The sequence below is a fragment of the Callorhinus ursinus genome, unplaced genomic scaffold (assembly GCF_003265705.2).
Source record: "Callorhinus ursinus isolate GAN/ISIS: 27379988/994484 unplaced genomic scaffold, GSC_fseal_2.0 scaffold15, whole genome shotgun sequence".
Lineage (NCBI taxonomy): Eukaryota > Metazoa > Chordata > Mammalia > Carnivora > Otariidae > Callorhinus > Callorhinus ursinus.
In genome coordinates, this window is record NW_027397077.1 from 17,989,518 (window position 1) to 18,010,469 (window position 20,952).

General features: G+C 40.8%; 1 protein-coding gene across 3 annotated transcripts in view; it reads left to right on the top strand.

The window, feature by feature from the left end:
- The window catches only part of PTPRG (protein tyrosine phosphatase receptor type G), a 692,071-nt gene that overhangs the window by 639,906 nt on the left and 31,213 nt on the right, over positions 1–20,952 (top strand). For all 3 annotated transcript variants that reach the window (XM_073901477.1, XM_073901476.1, XM_025885589.2), the window contains 2 exons: positions 9,958–10,049; positions 17,099–17,195. In XM_073901477.1, coding sequence (XP_073757578.1) covers positions 9,958–10,049; positions 17,099–17,195 — 189 coding nt within the window. The remainder of the gene's footprint in view (positions 1–9,957; positions 10,050–17,098; positions 17,196–20,952) is intronic.

Sequence of the window (20,952 nt, forward strand, 5' to 3'; positions counted from 1 at the left end):
AGACACAGCTGGTGGGTATCTGTACAGCTGAAGTCCATTCTATAAGGTTAAATGGTGAGGTACTTCTTGGGCTGTCTTTCAATTTTTATTTTCTTTTCCCACGGGATAGGGAATCAGAAAACCTAGGATCTCGCCCTGCCTCCGCCGTGAAACCTTTGGCCAATGCCTTGACCTCCCTGAGCCTGAGTTCCCAGAATCTGTAAAGTGAATAGGATGCTTGATCTACCTGCACTTGAGGCAGTGTTAAAACTCCAATGAGATGTTATATGTAAAAGCATTTTGGAAACTCTAAGCCAGTTGTTGAAGCGTTCCCTGCCAAATCATATTATTCATCCCAGTACCTGTGGAGAGCGAGCGTTTGCCTGGTACTCAGGTTAAGATTGTCCCGCACACTGAACCACATTCACTGGGTGTGGCCCACCACGCCTTGCTCTTTGCCTTGGACTTGAGGATTTTCAGTTCGCTAGAATCCTCAGAAAATGCCAATCCATTGTTCCTGCCTTGCTGCACCTCTGGGTAGGTGTTTCAGACCAGAAAGGCTTTTGAGTGTTTTCTCCCTCATTTCCCAGCTACCTGTTTAATCACCAGGGTAAATACAGTAGTCCTCCCCACCCACCCCCCTTTGCCGTGAGGCATATGTTCTGTCACCCCCAGTGGATGCCTGGAACTGCAGGTCTTATCAAACCCTATGTATACTGTTTTCTCCTATACGTACATACCTGTGAGAAAGTTGAATTTATAAATCAGGCACACTAAGAGATTCACAATGATAACTAATACTAAAAGAGAAGAATTATAACCATGTATTGTAATAAAAGTTACGTGGTCCCTCTCTCAAAATATCTTATTGTACTGTCCTCACCGTTCTTGTGATGGTGCGAGAAGATAAAATGCCTGTGGGACGGGCTGCAGTGAGGGGAGTGACGTAGGCTTGGTGACGTAGCATTCGGCTACGATTGTCCTTCTGACGGTACATCAGGAGGAGGAGGGGGATCACCTGCATCTGGACCGCAGCTGCAGGGACCTAAAACCCCGGATGAGGGGGACTACTGTACTCACAACCCAAGGGCGTTTATTGAAACATGAGTTTTTCCTAATTCGTACTCGCTGGTGGTGTAAGTACATGGAAAGATAATGGCTTCAGATTCTCACTGACTGAGAAATCCATGGTGGTCAGTTGTCCCTCGCTGGACATAGTAAACGCAGCCTTGAGCTGTAACGCGGCTGTGGAAATGAAATAGTTGGAGTGGGGTAGTGCAGTGTGACAGTAAAGGACGAGAAGAACCAAGAGTGAGGCCACTCTTTCTCTGTTTCCCCAGACGGCACAGCCTTCGTGGCGGGGGAGCGGGGGGTGCCGAGACCAGTCAACTCATTCACCCTTAACTGGGAAGAAGTTACTCTCCATGACCTTTCTTTGCAGATCTTTCAGTTTCATCCCATTCGCTCCCATTTTCTGAAACAAAACCCCCACTGACCTGTTTAATAGTCCCATTTGTAAAATATTTTGCAATGTATGATGCACTTCAACGATCCATTATTCTCTTTATTCTTACGGTTTCTTCTGGTTATTAGCATCTAACTATGTCATGCGTAAGAAATAAATTTTTAATAAATTCGGGGGTTATTTTCACTCTGGTAAAGCTTTCAACCTAACTCTTCCTTAGTGGAGACCTCCTTGGGATCCTTCTGAATGATTTACCCGAGGAATTATCTCGTTGTTCTTATTTCCAAAAATAGTAGGATATTTACAGAATTCATATGAAGTACTTGTTCTACCCGCTAGACCTCAGTTACATATTTTTTTAAGATTTTTATTTATTTTTGTGAGAGAGAGCGCGCGTGCATGAGCACACAGGCAGGGGTGGGAAGGGAGGAGCAGAGAAAGAAGCAGGCCTCCCACTGAGCCGGGGAGCCCGATGCGGGACTCCATCCCAGGACCCCGGGATCATGACCTGAGCCGAAGGCAGACACTTAACCGACTAAGCCACCCAGGCGCCCAAACTCAGTTATATATTTTATCCTTGTTCAAAACCTAGTAACAGGGCTACTGGGCCTCCAGTTTATCAACCTTTATCACTTGAACTCCTTATTTCCTCTGATTGTTTAAAAAAAGATATTTCCAGACAACCACTCTAGTAAACTGAACCATTATACTGGTTAAAAATGTTATGGATGCAACAGGGTAAGATCGAAAATTCAGGCACCAAACTGTTATAAAATAGAGCTTCTAGGTCATCACTAGAATGTGCAATAAGCTCTGTTCCTAGGACTTCCTTTACATTTAACCTTGTTTTTAGAAAACATCATCATGCAAATGTATTGAACGTTTACTGATGACATGGTTTATTTTCACTAGTCAGCCTTGTGGAGACAGGTGCAGTGGACAGCCTCATCTTACAGCTGCAGAAACTGAGGCTCAGAGACCCTATTAATTCGCCTAAGCTGATTGGAAGGGTGGAGCTACCACTGGAATTCTGTGTGTGGCTTCAAAGCACAGATGCGTTGAAATGGCTCTGCCATCCCTTGGCATGCTCTTCTGACAGTTCTGGTATCTCAGGACTTCAAGCTCCTCATCTGGATATTCATTAAATCAAAGCATTTCAAATACATGTGAATATCCCCTGTAGTTCGCGCCCCGCCCCGCGCCCGCCACCAAGTTCTTGATGATGATCTTCTACCAATACTGACCTTTTGCCTCTCTGCTGAGTTCTCCTACAGCCCCTCTGAATAGTTTCGTTATTCTTTTGTTGAAGTTCCTTCCTTATCAAAAACTCATCTCTAATTCTGTTCCCTGGTCCCTTTTATTCTCTTACTTTCTAAGAAAAGGACTCTCCACCCACCTATACTTCCATTCCCTGTGCAAAAATAGGCCTATGTGATTTAAATGACCTAGGGAGAAATTTATAAATACGTTGAAACTTTTGCATGATTCTGCTGCGGTTGAAGTTCATAAACAGCTCTGGTCTTTAAATCATAAACAGCATAAGTGGAATCAGTAAGTTACATTAGATTTTTAAAAAGTATTATAAAATAGGCAATGGTTAAGGAGAGCTTTGCTAATTGATCACTCATCCCTTGGAGATAGCCATTTAGTAATTTTACTTAACTGAATTGAAATTCAGGAGTTCAGAATCTTCAGTATGTTCTCCTGATTTAACATAGCAAAGACAGTCTTGTCAGAATGAAGACTTTTTTTTCCCTGCTCTCACCTACACTTAGTAAAATGTGGAAATGCTAGATAATGTGAATATGATGGCTGAGGTTGGTTAGCCACATTAGAAAGAACTCTTCTTCGGATGCAAGAGTATTTATCCAAAGTGAAAGAAATTAAAGAAGTGCTTTTGAAGTTAGGTTCCAATCTCTATAGAAGTGATATTAATTCTTTAATCAGGAAAATTTGGAATTAGAGTGCCTGCTCCATATATGGGAACAGTGGTTAGGTGGTTGGTTGGTTTGCCAGGCAAGCTGAACTCTGACTTGTGCAGGAGAATGAAAGGGGTTTGACTCTTAATATTTTTCACTAAAGGTTTTTCAGAATCGAATGTTCCATGGTTATGGGTTCTCCATTGTTAACCCTGGGAGGGTAAAGCATAATTGAATGCATGCAGTAACTTAGCGATCAGTCCCCTTGTAATGCTTTCTAAGTAATAATTCTGTGACATTTTTAAGATAATTGAAGTGGTCACACAGTTCCTTTAAGATCCATATTATTAACATCTGCAAGTACTTTTAAAAATCTAGACTTTCCAATCAGGAGATACTCATTTTAAAGTACAAACTTCAATAGTATTTTCACTGCAGTTACCGAAGCATTATGTACATGCATCATCTACAGACTATTTTCACTGCATTATAGTATTCTTTCAGACTTTAATGATATTACAGCTTTTTAAAATCAAAACTTAGCTCATGAAATTAACCTGATTATTGAATGTGTTGTGTGGGCTTTGCCAAATGTGCATATTGTCAGGCACAAATGTCCTTAGAAATGCTTTTTTGTGGAAATTAGAGGATCTAACTTGCTAATAAGAGCGTTACAAAACAAAATGTTGCTGTTAACCAGTAGCTTGGAAATCCAGAAATGATTCATGCCTTTCCAGCAGTTAAAATACATCTTAATAATTTGAAGGTCACTGGCTTCAGCAGGGTGCCAGCCTATAAAGGGGTTTTAAACATGCAGTTTAAAACCCTTGGGATTAAACCAACCTTGTTGGCATATTTTATTTATACAGAGATTATCTCCAAAGGAGATTCATTGGTCTTTTGACTATAATGAAGCCTTTTCTTTATTGACTTCATTGTGTCATAAATGAAAAGAGATTTCTTTTTATGGCAGGAAATAAAATGTTCCAATCTCCACAACACTCCTTGCATCCGAAGAGTCTGATTTAGACAAAAATCTATTTGTTGTGCCCTAACGCGGAAACTAAAATCCCAATAATGTTCTTTTATTTCATGTTTGCTTTATCTTCCTAAGTGGACACAGAGGTATTACCAAGTGCAGAGAGAGGTCTGAAATTGGCCTCTGGGAGCTGAACAGGCAGGCAAGAAGGGACTGAGTTCCTGAAATCCAGGTCTGTCCACTAGAGGGGTGGTAAACAGCCCAGTTGTGGGACTTGGGGGAGCAGGGAGTGTAAGGTCTGAGCAGGAGGGACTTGACCCAGGGACTGTGTTGGGGCTTTATAGGTTCCCCCTGCAGAGAGACAGAATTGGTTGGGATTTGGCATAGGGTTGCGGGAACTGCTATGGGTTAAAGGAACTTCACAGAGATGGGTGGCACAGTGGGTGACTTAAGGCCCTCTGGAATGGTAATGGTAATTATATATGTACCCGTACCCTGCCGGTACGGGTATTTTCTTAAATGGACGTTAAGCCAGTCAACCCCAGCACTAAGTGTCTTGGCAAGAAGGTAAACACTACAACACTTGATTTTACCTGGCATAATCAACGTGATCAGAATACCAGTGTGAATTTTCCAGGTTGACTGAAGCTTACTGTTAAAGCTAAAGTGTATCATTTCATTCCTTTTAAGTAAGAAAGTTTCTTTAAAAAGCATTATTGGGGGCACCTGGGTGGCTCAGTTGGCTAAGCGTCTGCCTTCAGCTCAGGTCATGAGCTCAGTGTCCTGGGATCAAGTTCTGCATCAGGCTCTCTGCTCAATGCGGAGTCTGCTTCTCCCTTTCCCTCTGTGCTCTCTCTCTCTCTCTCTCTCTGTCAAATAAATACTGCTTTTTATTTTTTTTTAAAGATTTTATTATGGTTTTCTGCCCTCTCTAACCACGTATATTCAATTTAAGGTCTACAGAGAGAGAGGTCAAATAAGGCTTTGGAGTCAGCCTGGCCCCATGCCTGATAATGACAGTGGACCTTGGCCAAGCTCTTGGGTCTCTTTTAGCCAGTCTCCCCATCTATAAAATGGGTAATCATAGCCCCAAATCAGGGCCACGCATGTAAAGCAGTTAGCACCCAGCAATAAATCCTAGTTATCAAGCATTTACTAAATGCCAAGCACTCTTGTAAATACTTCGGTCATCTGTTGACTCTTCGTAACTCTCTATGAGAAGTCATTATTATTCTCATTTTATAGATGAGGGAAGGGAATTACAGAGAGGTGAAGTCGCACCACCAGGCCATCTGGCTCTGGCTTTTCCACTTACACCACTGCCCCTAGGTGCCTGGCACACAGGATGCTTTCCACCATCGGTAACAAGAATGACAGCTAGACAGTTTTACTGAGTGACAGGCTGAAGACCTGACCACGGAGCCCCATAACGGGCTGCCCTCTGTGGCACCTCCCTGGGGTTGATGTTCAAGAACAGTCTTGGCTGCTGATTTTTTTTCTTTCTAATAGCAAAAAAGACAAGAAAGCGAATTTTTTCCTTTTCTGTTTATGTTATTCCTGAAGAGGAAGAGAAAGCAAAGTGAGCATGTACAAAGAGGTTAGAACCATAGACCAATATAGGGGTGATTTCCCTCTACCTTGCTCCAAATTGCAAATACAACAGACATAAGCAGATTCTGGAAAAGCTTTTCTCTATGTTCAGTGTGTTATTCTTTATGTCTTACAGTGCTTTATTTAACGCTAATAATCTCAAGCTCTTTTTTACCTCCATGGAATCTCTCACCTTTGGTACTTTCTTCTCAGTAGATGTTAACCCTCTCCGAATGCACCTCTTTGGGTACCTACAAACCAGAGACTCATTTCAGACTCCATCAGAAGTGGTACATAAGGATGTTGACCAAAACAAAAGGCCTCTTATATACGAAGTTTAATTCCAACCACCAAAGGCTGAAATCTTGGAACAAAGTGTAAATAATACCAAGTAACAATCTCACTCTGAAGGTGCTGATTCTCAACTGACTACACCAAACATCTTATAATGGGGTGATTTAAGGATGAAAGCAGGGCTCTCATTTTTGCCTAATTTAAATCTTTGGTATCTGAAAATTCTGTAACTAAAAATACTGGCACAAAATTAAACAGGAACATTTTATCCAAGATACTCCGTTTAATTAACCAAGATACTGTTTAATTTCTTGTTCTTCCTGGAAATTGTCCTTGGAGAATGAAGACAAATCAGGCATCGGTATGGAGGAGCACAGGCCTCATGTTCAGTACACCAGGATTCAGATGGCATGCTTTGGACATGTTGCTTCCTTTGACTTGTGTGTCATGTGAGAACAATGTCCCCTTCACCTCGTTCTGGTAAAGCTAAATGTATGGAAAGCATTTAGCACAGTCCCTGATGACCAGTGAGGGCTTAACACATGGTGATTGTCTTCTCATTCTACTGAGTCTCTCTTGAGATCGTTTCATTCTGTCATCACCATCTCCCATCTAAACGGTACTTAGTGAAAACCGCTTCCTTTGACTCAAGCTCATATATTTTTTCTTCATGACCACTGCGCTGGTAACATTTATTCTCACCTGAGTTATCACATCCCTCCTTTTCGTGACATGTGGAGTCTTCACCATGTAATTCTTGCTCACTCCTGCTGATAGTCATCGCTTCTCCAACACAAATGTGCCCCTTGGGCAGAGACCCATCTCCCTGATGTCTGGCTGAATCCTGGGTGCTCAGTAAATGCCTCATCCCGTGGTTTCCCGTCTGGGAATTATATATGTACTCGCATAATGGCTGTGGTGGCCCAGACCACAGCCATTCTCCCTTGACCTTGGGTCTGCAACCAGCTTCTGCCATAGTCCAGCCTTCAGTTAATATTTCTGAGCTTATTTTCTCAACTGTGAGATGAGTAGGAAAATAGGACCTATCTCCCAGGGTTATTGGGAGGATTGGAGTACATGTTAAGGTCATAGAAAGTGCCTGGCCCGTGGTTAGTGATGCTAATGGTCTCTGTTATTCATTAATGAAACAGATTATGTAAGTGACATAACATCTTTCCAATGGATGTCCTCTAACACCACAGGGTCTTCCCAGACAAAAACCGAGATCAGGTCTACAGCGCTGTCCTAATTGCTTGGCCTTCTGCTAGTTAATAGTAATTTTATAATTATCTGGCTCATGTTGTGAGAAATTTCATAGAAATATGTAAGAGGATAACTATGAGGCCTTCTAATTAGCCATAGCCTTATATTCATCTTAATACTGAGAAAAAAGATTTGTCACCCTTCCGCTTCATTTGTCTTGATTGAAAGACAATGTGTGATCTGGGTAGCTGGTGGTGGTCAGTAGCACATGTGTGTCTGCCTGTCTGCCTGGTAGTTTTATGATGTTACTGGCCGTGCCTAGAAACCCAGAGGGGTGTGGTTAGACTTCCTTGGGTCAAGAAGGTAATTGGAGAGACTAGTGAGTGATATATTTCCATGATTATCCTGCTGAGCTCTGCTGGATTTTTCCTGCATCTAGCCAGGGGGATAGCAGGCCGACTGATTTCTGGGCATGTATGGCATTACTTTGGATGTTATGCTTGAGCGCTTGGCAAGAAAAAAAAATTATGAATTGTTTACCCTGAAAACATTTTTTAATGACTTGAGGTAGGCTTTGACCTTTAAAATGCCGTGTTTTTTGCCTTTGCAGAGTAAAATACCTCTAAAACTGCATGTGTTTGCTTATTTTGAACTAGAGTCATGTGCACCATAAATTTATTGGAATTCTACAATTCTAAGTTAATCATGGGATAAATGTTGCCTTCAGCCTATTGCGCTATTAACGATGTCCCGCTCGGAAACAGTATTGTCTTTGGTTTCTAAGTAAGTTGGAAGGAAATGCTGCAGTCTGTATACTAGAGTGTTCGCAGGGCTAGGTTCTGTCCCATCTCTCTCATTTTGCCTGTTGTCCAAAGAGGAGTTTCTTTGGGTTAATCTTTTCAAGACTCCAATTTTGCATATACTAATCCTTATCTCAGTTTCATATCATTTCTTTGTCACTTGATCTTTATTGTAGAATTTGCTGACTTCTAAACATTTTAGGCAAAGTTGATCAGATAATTTTGGAAATTTTTCTTGAACTGTGCATTCTGCTCAATATTCTGGGGAAATGTTTTGGCTCTGCTTACTTTGTTAATGCTGGTTACATCATTATGGGAGCTATAGATTTCTTGGGCGTGCAAAATGATTGCATATTCATGAACATCTTCAATCTTGAAATATTTGTAAATAACTTGGCAATTTTTTTTTCATAAGGTGGCCTGTTAACATGATTAGGTCTTTGATTGTTCACACAGAAAGAAATGGTGCTTATAGAGCACCATCTATTTGATCAGTAACATTTCTGCGCTAAGCAATTTGGATTATGAACATATAAGTCACCTTCCTTAAACAAAGTATAAGAGATGCTATTTTCCGCTTAAGAATGATTCAAGTTTGAAAATGTCAATAGATGCAAAAAGCCACCCTAGAGCTTTGCTCTCTCGAAAGAAAGTAGAGAAGGAATGACATAGTCAATGTTAACTGTCACCAGATGAAGAGAAATCAGATTGTCAGGCCTGGATCTATAACATTCTTGCCAAAGTAGGACCTCATTTACACATACAGATCTTCATACCCTTTGCTAAGAAAAGCATCTGCGGCAGTTTAGATGTTTGTGCGTTTGCCAAAGATCTTTCACTCTGAATAAAGTAAATGTCATGTCTGTTGTTTATCTCAAATTCAGCAGAGTATTTTTAAAGAAATATTTGCAGGGGAGGGTCGAGGGAAGGAGGTTGGGGAGCTCCAGTTAGTGGGGTGTGGCAGTTTTGTGGCCAGTCCTCCGCTATCGGACCAGAGCTGGAAAAATCTGCTCAAAACGAATACTTTGGGCTCATGAACTGCAAATGTCCTTCTGAAGTGACAACACTATAATAAATTGGAATGTGGAGTCTTCCCGAATCTATACCTAGTCTGTCAACACCCAAAATATCCAGTTAATTCAGTCAAACTGATTATTTGGCATTGTGTAGACACAGCTGCCTTGAACTAAAATTTTGCACACTTAAACATAGATGGCATTGTACCCGAAGCCAGCTGGTACAATGGCATCTCTCTGTGTATAAAGATTGCTGCGACTTCAGAGACTGGAAATAGAACTTCATTGCTCCAAGTTCAAGCTGGACCCCACTGAAGAGCAATTTAAAAAAAAAAAAAAAAAAACTCAGGTTGTGATAAAATTTCTTGACAAATAGGTACCCTTAAAGTTCAGACTTTCAGTTAAGAGTCTGATGTGGTAATTTAACTATGTAAACTGCCTTAAATATTTTTTTTAAAAAAAGCTAATTCCCTATGTACTTTAAAAAAAAACAAAACTGTATTTAACCTAGCTTCTAGGCATTCAAAATCCTAGTAAGACAGACAAGTAAAATATATTGTGAGACTTTTCTTGAAGACATCTACTTCGAGTGATACAGTTCTATCTACTCCTCATACAAATCAAATGTTTGTCTTTAATAATCCCTTATCGGTGTTCCTTGTTTTATCGAAGTATATTCTGTGTGACTCTGAATATCATTTTATCCCCACAGATGACATGGAAGCCATTCCTGTCAAACAGTTTGTTAAACACATTGGTGAGCTCTATTCTAATAACCAGCATGGGTTCTCCGAGGATTTTGAGGTATGTTTCAAAACTGAAGATTAATTTCCAGAAACCTGACTCTTACGAGGATTTTTTATAAACTTGACATGAATCCATTCAAGCATAACAAAAACAATACTGGAAAAAGTTGGAGATTGTGTGTTTTTTTTTTCTTTTTTCTTTACACTTCTACTTCTGGCAGGCATTCTTTTCCCCCCAAAAGACTAGGTGAGAGGGAGTTGGTTGCCCATGTCCTGCACGTGCGCTTCCAGAAAAGAACAGACTTAAGTGGTGGAAAAGAGGCAAGCCCCCATGTTCTGTCTTCATGGTCATCCTAAGTGGCACAGTGGTCCTCACGCCAAGGGCAGGGCTCGCCTCTCTGGGCTGCCCGAGGTGTAGAGGAGACGGCCAGTTTGCAGTCTGAGGGGCCTGGGGCTGGCTCCGTGGGAGGCAGTGTGCTTCCTTATCCTCGGACCGGTCGCGTGCTCTCCGGTGGCCCGGCTGCCCCAGTTTTTGGAAATGGCGCTCATGTCACTGACATCCCGAAGTTGGGGCAAGTGAATGATGCACGCCCTTGCAGGTGCCGGGCTACCTGTTAAGGCCCTGCAAAGGTGGATGGTGGTGGGTTTCGTGATTATTAATCCTTGGAGGGAAGACGTGGGTTAACGCAGCCCTGTGATTTTAAGAACCGTTGTGCAGGAAACAAGGTAGAGCGCGCACGCACCGCCCTGCCAACTCTGGGTTCCGTGCCAGTTCAGCAGTGACAGGGTGTCAATGAGGAGCTATTAAACAGACTGCCCTTTTCTTCACTGAGGCGCTTAACTAACGCACATCTCTGGCAGCCAGAGTTGTGCCGAGGAGGCCAAGTTTTCATGGCAGCTCAGCTGTCTTCTAGCTTTGTGGGTGAGTCGGTGCCTTTCTCTCTCTCCTTCTTCCTTTAAAATGGAAATGACGATGATGCTGCTAAACTGCCCACCTCTGCACAGAATGGGTTTCGGGGACCAAACGATGTCATGGAAAAGGAGGCACAATGAGAAATGAACACGGGACCCAAAGCCCCCGTCTCTGTGCAAAATCAGAGTCCCCAGAGGCCATCATAAAGGCAATTATATTGACAACTGGTTTTCAAGGAAGTCTTGTCTTGTTTTTCTGAGCAAAACCAAAGTAGAGGTGGGAGAGAGAAGGGACCCTCTGATTTATTCGGCAGAGTCCTATGTATGTCTCATGGGACAAACAAAAACATGTCAAGTATTTAAATGTGGCTATTAGATGCTTACCAGAAAAAGGTGCCTATTCAAGTACAAAGCACATGGTTTAAAGTCAAACATTTTGTATTCATGAGGACAGCAAATGTGTGTGCTGTTGAAGTGATTTAGTTCAATTGACTGTTGGCTGGATGACTGAGCAAGAATACTGAGGCATTTAACAATGTTGATGGTATTCAGGACAAACATTTATCCTCTGGAGAACAGAATTTGATCAGGATGACCAAATGCAACTCCAGTTTCTCAATTATTTATGATTTGAGACCCCGGTGCTATTCATCACAGCTGGTTTTGACACCATTTAATTATTCAAAATAATCAGCTACACCTCTGTAAACTCGACCTGACTTAAAATGGGCTTTGCTACATCAACATCAAGCCTGTTAACAAATTCTGGGCATCTGCACCCTATTTCTATCCTTAAAAAAAAAAAAAAATACTGTGGCTTGAAGCTTTTGTCTCCTATATTGAACTTTATAGCTTTAGTCTTACTAGCTGGTGGTGAAGGGAGGGGTGCGGGAGGGCAGGGACAAGGGAGGCCTTGGTCTGTGATTGTCATTGCACAGTTCCTCCTGGTCTGAAGGTGGAAAAGCAGAGCTCTTCAGAATAGGAAGACTACCCTTTCTTCTGAAAAGAACAATAAGGCAGCGACCTAAAGGGAGGAGTGAGGCAGAACAAGTCCTCAATATACTGTCCTCATTGAGGGAGATTTCGAAGTATTTGACAACAGTAGTGGTATTCGTGTTCGGCAGCTCTGCTAAAAAGGACAACTGGTGGCAGGCTATTTAAGAAATTATTAAGGCTGTTTTATAAACGAGATAGTAATAGGCTATAAAAGAAGGTCAGGAAAAGAGATTTTTGTGCAGATTTAAAGAAAAACAAAACTGGGATGCCTGCGCAGCTCAGTCGGGGGATCGTGCGACTCTTGATCTTAGGGTTGTAGAGGTTTGATTCCCACGATGGGCGTAGAGATCACTTAAAAATAAAAATCTTAAAAAAGGGGGGGAGAAAAAACAGAACCCTCATTATGGTAGGAAAGTAGTAAAGTCAACCCCAGATTTCCAGATCTTTTTAAGTGGAAGAACAGTGGCCCGCATGTACTCAGCCCCGCACGTGGATTATTTCATTTGTTCCTCAGAATTACCCCATAACAGGGTGCTATTCTCTGGGCCCCGTTTTACAGATGAGGAAACTTCCTCCATGGGAGAACTGAGGCTTTGGGTGGCTCAGTTTTGAAATGGCAGAAGTTAGGTTTTAAGACCAGGCTCTCAGACTCAAGCTCACATGTGTAACCTCAAGGCCCTCCAGACTGTCATTAAAGTAGTGTGTCCTGTGGTGACCTGGAGTCAGAAGGAGAAAAAAACCCCCGAGATTACCAATGACTGTCTAAAAATGATCATGCAGCTAAGCCAACGATTGCCTTGGCAAAAAAAGGGGGGAGGGAAGGAAAGGGAACAGTCGAAATGAGGAGGCCCCCCACCCCACTAAAAGTACTGGGAGCCCATTACATGATTTATGGTCTAGAGCCTTCTGGATGGTTTGAGAATCTGACTTATAAAAATCTTAAACAACATCTGCAGAGAGGCCTCAAGTTAGTCAAAGAATTCATCTTAAGATTATAAATACCATTTGACTATTGATGTGCGGCCATTAAGAAGAGAGAAAAGCAATTCATCTGACAGTTACAGAGTACCTGTTATTCTGTGGACATAATACAAAGTACAGAGTCGAATTTGAGACCTTGCCCTCAAGGAGTTCAGTCTGGTGTGGGTGGAGAGCAAAATACATGCTAAATACGGATAGAAAGTTCCAGAGGAGGGCAAAGAAGAAGAAAGGCTTCTACAAATTTTGATTATTTCACCGGAATTTCTCTTTGCCCCATCTTGTTTTACAATCTTGGATGGAAGTGGGGGAAAAAAAATTGGTGAATAGCTGTCATATTTTCAGAACTTTGCTGCTTGGAGGAGAATGAGAAAAACGATTCACTGGTAATTCTGAGTCTTTGTCTAGAGGTGATGCAGCTTTGTCCTTGTCAGATAAACTTGGGAGACTGTTAAGAGCTGGCAACATTATGCCTCTAGCAGATTTTGCAGTCGCTGGAAATAACATCAGTCCTTGTCTCAGGATGGCGTTCGATGACTCTGTTCCCTTGGCTACCTGAGCTGACTTGAACCTCACTCTTCCCCGGCCTCCACAGTCCTCATCCAGGCGGCTTCCAAAGGTGCAGTGCTAGCATTACCTTTCAAGAGGAGAGAATTCCAAGGCCATGTGGGTCAACAGAATTAATAGGCAGCAGTCAGGAGCATCACAAGTTGGAAGGCTGAGTGCAGAGACCAGGCCAGAGGTCCAATACCCCTTGACGAGATCCTTTGGGGGAATCGCCTCGCTGACAATTAACTCCAGCTGAGCTAAATTTGGGCCAGTTGCTCATCTTAAATCAGGAGAGCAAAGCTTTGTCCACCTGAGCCCGTGCGCTCGAGGGATCAGTGGCCACAATTACTTTATGTAAGATGCAGCGTTCCAGCGTTGCCGGTGACACATAACAGGGTATCGCCAGACAGGGGGTGGTCATGCTGCATGAGACTGCAGCCTGCAAGGTGGCAGAAAAGGACTCTGAGTCCCTGTAACAAAATGCCACTTAGGGTCTGAAATGTCTTAAAGAACATTTTTAAACCCTTAGCATGAAGAAAATCATAGTTGAGGTTTTTATGAAGAGTGAAGAGAGAGAGAGAGCCAGAATTCACAAATGGTGTACAGAAAACAATTGTACTTTATAGACCCGAAGCAGGAAGTCCTATGGTCTTTTCAAAGGGCACAGAGGTAAAACTGGGAATGGGAAGGGAGCTGGATGGAAGATAGGATGGGACCTTGAAAGCCTGGCTAAGGAATCTGGGTTCTATCCAGAGGTTTCTGAGGAAGAGAATAACAGAGTCAAAGCTGCAGCATTTGAAGTTGTTGGGGGTGGCCATAATTTGTAGCCTGAGCAGAAGCAGGAAGATGGCATGTCACGGGCACCCAGCAAGGGCCGGCTCTGTGTCAGACACAAGGCAAGCACCAGGCCATAGTGATGACCTAAAGTGATCACCTTCGGTAGCATGGTCCCCGTAACACAGCTGTGGGCTCCCTGAACTCACACATTGAAAATGTTCTGTATACTCAGTCTAATGCTTGGTCACCTGGTCCAAAGTGTGTTCTTCTCAACTTCTTTGGGAAGCTGAGTAATCTGAAAGATTTCCAGGTGTATTTTTATTCCATCATGATTTCACATCGAGCCACAGAATGGTAGGACAGTAGGTCTCCACATGCCTTTTTGATAGCTTCTCACCTCATTGACTCCAGGCAGCAGGTGACTTCACCCACTCGATCTCCTGAGAATTCTGAATATATCAACTTGTGGTGTTTTCGTTTAAGTTTTACCTTTTTTTTTTTTTTTTTTTTACATCTCTTGTTTTCACTTGGCTTTTTTCTGTGGTTTTGTGCCTGTCGATACTCAGGATATTCATTTTGAGAATTCCAACTCTGTTATATGGACAGTAAAATACAGACAAACTTAAATCTTAAGCCGTTTGTCAGACTGTCAAATAGGTAACTTGGCTATACACACTCCATCAGCCAGTGTCGCTTCAAAGGGTTTTAACACCTATTAAAATCACATTAACTTGGACATGCCAGTTCTGATGGAGAGAAGCCACTCCAGGATCAGATGATACTATCAGCATCTAAATGAGCCAAACAGTTCTGCAAGGAATTACAGATGACATTATTATCCACAAGACAAAATCAGAAGGCCTTAGGCAAACCCCTCGGGTTCTAATAAAATCAGATTTAACATTATTTATGACTATTCTTTGTTTTCTGTCATTCACATAATTGGAAAAGTGAAATAAGAGGCAACGGATCAGACCCAGGGTTTTAGATAATAAAGAGTTTGATTGGCCATATTGAATGACTGCTCTAAACAGTGCAGACAGCTGCTCCCAAGCAGTCTTGGTCAATTGCATTATATTATAATAGAGGCCCGAGCTCAGTCCATAGTTAGGGTGATCAGATCCACACGATGGAAAAAAGAAAAAGAAAAATCAATAAACCAAGTGAATTTCAAACTAAAGGACAAAAAGCTATAATCTCTTAACACAAGATGCTTTAGCAACCCAGCCCATGCCAAAAGTATGACCTTCAAAACCCAGAAACAAAAGGATGTCAACTTATTTCAGGAATTTATGTATAAATTGAATTAATGTCTTCCAGAATACAAATCTATTTTCGAAGGTTTTCTGCCCCTGAAACTATTCAAAAGAGTATGCCTCAGGCGTTCAAGGCAATTCTAAAAGGCCAGTACTCCCAAATACTTTGAGTAGAGGCAGCATTGCTTATATTTTTGGAGATGTTAAGATATCAGACTCATCACTTTGTGCCTACCCTTTATCTCATTTTAGAAAAAGGAACTAAAGGCAGACTGAAGCCCCTTTAAATCAACATTTGCAAAACCATAGGTTATAAACCATTTTAGAAGAGTAAATAGCAGAGTTTATCACATCTAGTAAACATAACGAAAGAGTAAGAATTGTTGTGAAACACTTTCCCCAAGAGGTGTGTTGAATTAATACCTGTGGATTTTTTTTCTTTTCTTTTTTTTTAATGGACAACTGGGAAAGTCTGCAACTATTAAAAACTGAACATACCGCTTCCAAGAATCAGGAGTTCATGAGTATGGTCTCTTTACATGGGTAGTGACCCTTTGTTTTTAGACTTTAAATTATTTGATTACAGTGAGTTAGTTCCTCCTTGGAGAGAAGAGAGGGACCCCTCACTGGGAAGTACTTTGTGAACATAAAAGACAACCAGTTCCTTGTTTTCATTATGCCTAATGTAAATGCTGTGGAAAACATCCATACTTGCTGTGCATCTCCTTCGTGGGGGGCGGGGGGGAGTCTGCATGTACCTAACTAAACTCTGTTACATCTGTTATGTGTAAAATATTTCTCCTGATAATTTTCTGTCACTTACTCCGGCTCTTTGTAGCAGCTGTGCACTGCTAATGACTTCCCTTATTAGTTAATGCTGGTACTTTCTTGGAAAATTTGACTTTACAGCAACCTTGTAATACGCTAATGGATGATGTTTACATTCGTGGCAAAGGTAGCTGAAGAGTTGCCTGCTAAAGAAGGAGAATTTAAATGAAACTGGAGTTCACAACTAATTCATCAAATCTATATATATTTGAGCCACACAGGACAGGTCACTGGGCAAATATGGTAGTGTCACTTCAGGACAGAGGGTAATCAATTTGCACTCTGATAGTTATAAAAGGAGCTATATGGTCTATACGCATATTGCAAATGATGGTGGAGACTCTACTTCTGCCTGGAAAATTCTTGTTCATCCTTTAAGACTCAGGTGAATGAGCTGCCTGAAGCCTTCCTGTGTGCTCCCACCAGAGCTTCTTGAGGCCTCTTTTCTATTAATCACATTTGACTGTCATTATCTTTTGGCATGTTTTCTCCCTCATCAGGCTGTGGCATATTCAAAGAGAGATATGATGTTTTGTAATCCCCCTGCCTAGGTCACAGTCTGGAATGAAGTAGATGATTGATGAATTAGTAAAAAAGGAAATCCTTTTATCTTCTTCACATCCTTTATATGTTTGTTACTAATATGTCAGTTACTTCTGAAATTGAGTTTGGGGAGGTAATGGTGGCCGCGGCTAGGGAGTAAATACTTCATGCTTTTGGATATATATATAGTTCCTTTCTTCCTACACCCTTGCTAGGCATCGAAAGTGTGTCTAAAATCTTTGAAATCTTGGTTTTTTTTTTCCACCAGGAAGTCCAACGCTGTACGGCCGATATGAACATCACTGCAGAACATTCCAATCATCCAGATAACAAGCACAAAAACAGATACATCAACATTTTAGCATGTAAGTAATAAACTTTAAACTATCTTCAACTGTGAGGAAATTAAATCTTCATGCTGGGGATAAGCCGAAAGCCAAGCAATCCGAATCAGGAATGCCAAAAAGAATTACATTCGCCAGTTAACCTCTCGTTAGCCCATCTTCAACAGAGGATAGGAAGAAGTGGGGACATTTACAGCCCCGAGTCTTTCATTAAGCTGTCAGATCTCCGCTTAAGAATAAGGTGGGACTGAAAGAAATGTTCAGAGCTTCATGGTTCTCTCATGAAGTGATTTCATACCAGACACTGGGAACCAAAGTTTAAATGTCCTGTGGTTCTCCTGACATTGTTTTTAAGTGGGGAGAGCCAAGTTTTTAAATAAAATAAGAAATACTGAAAATGGAATCAATAAGCTGAATTTCTAAGACTAGGTAACATACCTTCAGTGGTCTATACCGTAAGGGATGGAGCCACCAGTCCTTGGGGCCCATGTGTTTTGTCCTTTCTACCATTTTTCCAAAGTCAGGAGTACTCTGGCGGTTAGGGATACGAACAAATAAGCATTCTTCTTACAGAGCCTTACGGGAATACCCTTGGAGCACTACTTCTGTGGTTAAAGTGCTACTTCTCATAGACATTGGGGGTTTGGGTCACTGGCAGATAATCTATGCTTTGATACTAAAGGCAGGGGCACACATGTTTATGGTTAACATACACTGTGGTAAGGAACACATTCCATAGGATTTTATAGTGCATTAAATCGAACCATTTAAATGTGAACACTACTGTAGATAAAGCTTTTTATAATGCTTTAGTGAGATAAAAATCACATACCATATGAAATTCACCCATTTAAAGTTAATTTATATTTAAATGGGAATTTAAATATAAACTGAATTTCAGTGGTTTTTAGTATACTCACAGTTGTACAACCATCACCACTATCTAATTTTAGAACATTTTCAACACCCCAACAAGAAACCCCATGCCCATTAGCAGTCGTTCCCAATTCCTCCTTTTCCCTAACCCCTAGAAACCACTTACGTGGTTTCTATTTCTATGTATTTGCCAATTCTGGACATTCCATATATGGAATCATAGAATATGTGGCCTTTTGTGTCTGGGTCTGTTCCACTTAGCATGATGTTTTCAAGATTCAGCCATGTTGTCGCTTAGATCAGTACTTCATTCCTTTTTATGGCTGAAAATTACTCCATGGTATGGATATGCCACATTGTGTTTATTCATTCGTCATTTGATGGACATTTGGGTTGTTTCTACTTTTTGGCTATTATGAATAATGCTGCTATGAACATTTGTGCAGACATATATTTTCAATTCTCTTGGATATATACTTAGGAGTAGAATAGCTAGGTCATATGGTAACTCTATGTTTAACATTTCGAAGAACTGTCATACTGTTTTCTAAAGTGGCTATACCATTTTACATTTCCCCCAGCAATATATGAGAGTCCCAGTGTCCATATTCTCATCAACACTTGTTACTTTTATATAATCTGTATCTATAGATATATAGACAGACATAGATATCTATAGATAGAGATATATAAAATAACTGCTAATGGGTGTGAAGTGGTATCTCATTGTCATTTTAATTTGCATTTCCCTAATAATGAGTAATGTTGAGCATCTTTTCATGTATTTATTGGCCATTTGTAGATCCTCTTTGGGGAAATATCTATTCAAATTCTTTGCCCATTGTCTTTTTGTTGCTGAGTTGTAGGAGTTCTTTATACATTCTGGATATGAATCCCTTATATAGATAAACACTTGGCAAATATTTTCTCCCATTCTGTGCGTTGTCTTTCCACTTTCTTGATGGTGTCCTTTGAAGCACAAATTATTTTAATTTTGGTGAAACATAATTTTTCTTTTGTGGCCTGTGCTTTTGGTGTCATATCTAAGAAACCACTGCCTAATCCAAGATCATGAAGATTTACACCTTTGTTTTTGTCAGAGTTTTATGGTTTTAGCTCTTACAGTTAGGTATTTTATTCAAATAACTCTTATATATGTGAGGTAGGGTCCAAGTTTATTCTTTTGCTTGATAGCCAGTTGTCGTAGCACTATTTGTAGAAAAGACTCTTCTTTCCCCCACTGAATTGTCTTAGTGCCCTTATTGAAAATCAACTGACCATAAATGTAAGGGTTTATTTCTAGACTCTTAGTTCTCTTTCATTGATTTATATGTCTGTCCTTAGGCCAGTACCACTTCGTCTTGATGACAGCCTATAGCTTTGTAGTATATTTTGAACTCGGAAACTGTGAATGCTCCAACTTTGTTCTTCTTTTTCAAGATTGTTTTGGTTATTCTGGGTCCCTTGTGTTTCCGTATCAGTTTTAGGATCAACTTTTCTATTACTGTGAAAGACGTAGCTGGGATTCTGATAGGCATTGCATTGAATCTGTGGATTAATCTTAACAATACCGTCTTCCATCATGAAGATGGGATGTCTTTCCATTTATTGAGGTCATCTTTTATTTCTTTCAATGATGTTTTATAGTTTGCATGTGTTACACTTCTTTTGTTAAATTTAAGTATCTTATTCTTTTTGATACTATGGTAAATGGAATTGTTTACTTAATTTTGAGATCTTTCATTGTGAAGTACAATTGTTTTTTTTTAAACATTGATCACGTATCCTACAACCTTGGTTGAACTCATTTATTCTAATAGTTATTTTTTGTGGATTCCTTAGAATTTTTATATACAAGGTAATGTCATCTACTAATAGAGTTTCACTTCTAACTCTATAGTTTTAAAAGAACCACAAGACATTTTTGAATAAGAGTATTGGTTCCACTGATATTAGAGAATGAGGAGCTAACAAAGAACAAGAAAGAGTCAAACTTTGCTTTTCTCTCCAGTCTTTGAACGCATGGACTCTGACAGTATTTGTTGGCCAACCTAGTCAAGGCTCACCTTGCCGAGATCATAAGGATCTGTCCATCTATATACCTCATTTCTAACCATGTAAATCAGGCAGGGATATATACACATGTGTGCCTCGAGTATATCCGCACATACCATCCTCTCCACCATGGCAATCCTTCCTTCTGGTGATCTCAGTGTTTGGCTGAAAGTATGTGGCAAAAAAGAGGGAGGAAATCAAAGAAGTGTCTGCGTGATAGCCCAAGGGTCATGGTGTTGCCTGGAAAGTGTGCCATCTGTGGTTTGATATGGTTGTACTCTCACCAGTTCATTTATGGTTTCACTTTCACAAATTCAGATTAGATGCGGTTTTATTTTCCTAAGTTCAGAAGGTTGGATTCTGGCGTTCATGATGCCTGGTCAGATTCTGGACACATCACCCATCATCTTGGTCTACCCCCATAATAGGGCTTAGTATAGCAAAAACCAGGATGGAAATGTCATGAAACAACTTACTGTGCAGGAAATAAAATGTATGAAAAGCCTTCTCTCACAGAGCCATTACAACTTTCAAGTATGGTGCTACTGTACCATCTCCTGTACTGATCTATTTAGAGAGGCTGTTACCTTTTAGATTAAATATGGATTTTGCAACTTGAAGAACATGTATTCTTATTTGTCATTCTGAAAAATAATATGCAATATAGTGCTACTGAGCTAAGGCATAGTGGTTTGTATTCTGATAACTTGGGGGGAAATTGTCATTTGGAGCCTATTTCTAGCGGGCAGCCCTTCTGCATAGCAAGTGTAGTCTGAGAGTTTGTCAGAACAACAAACAAAACTCACAGTCACAAGACTGGAGAGGGCTTTCAAAAAGTGCTTGATAA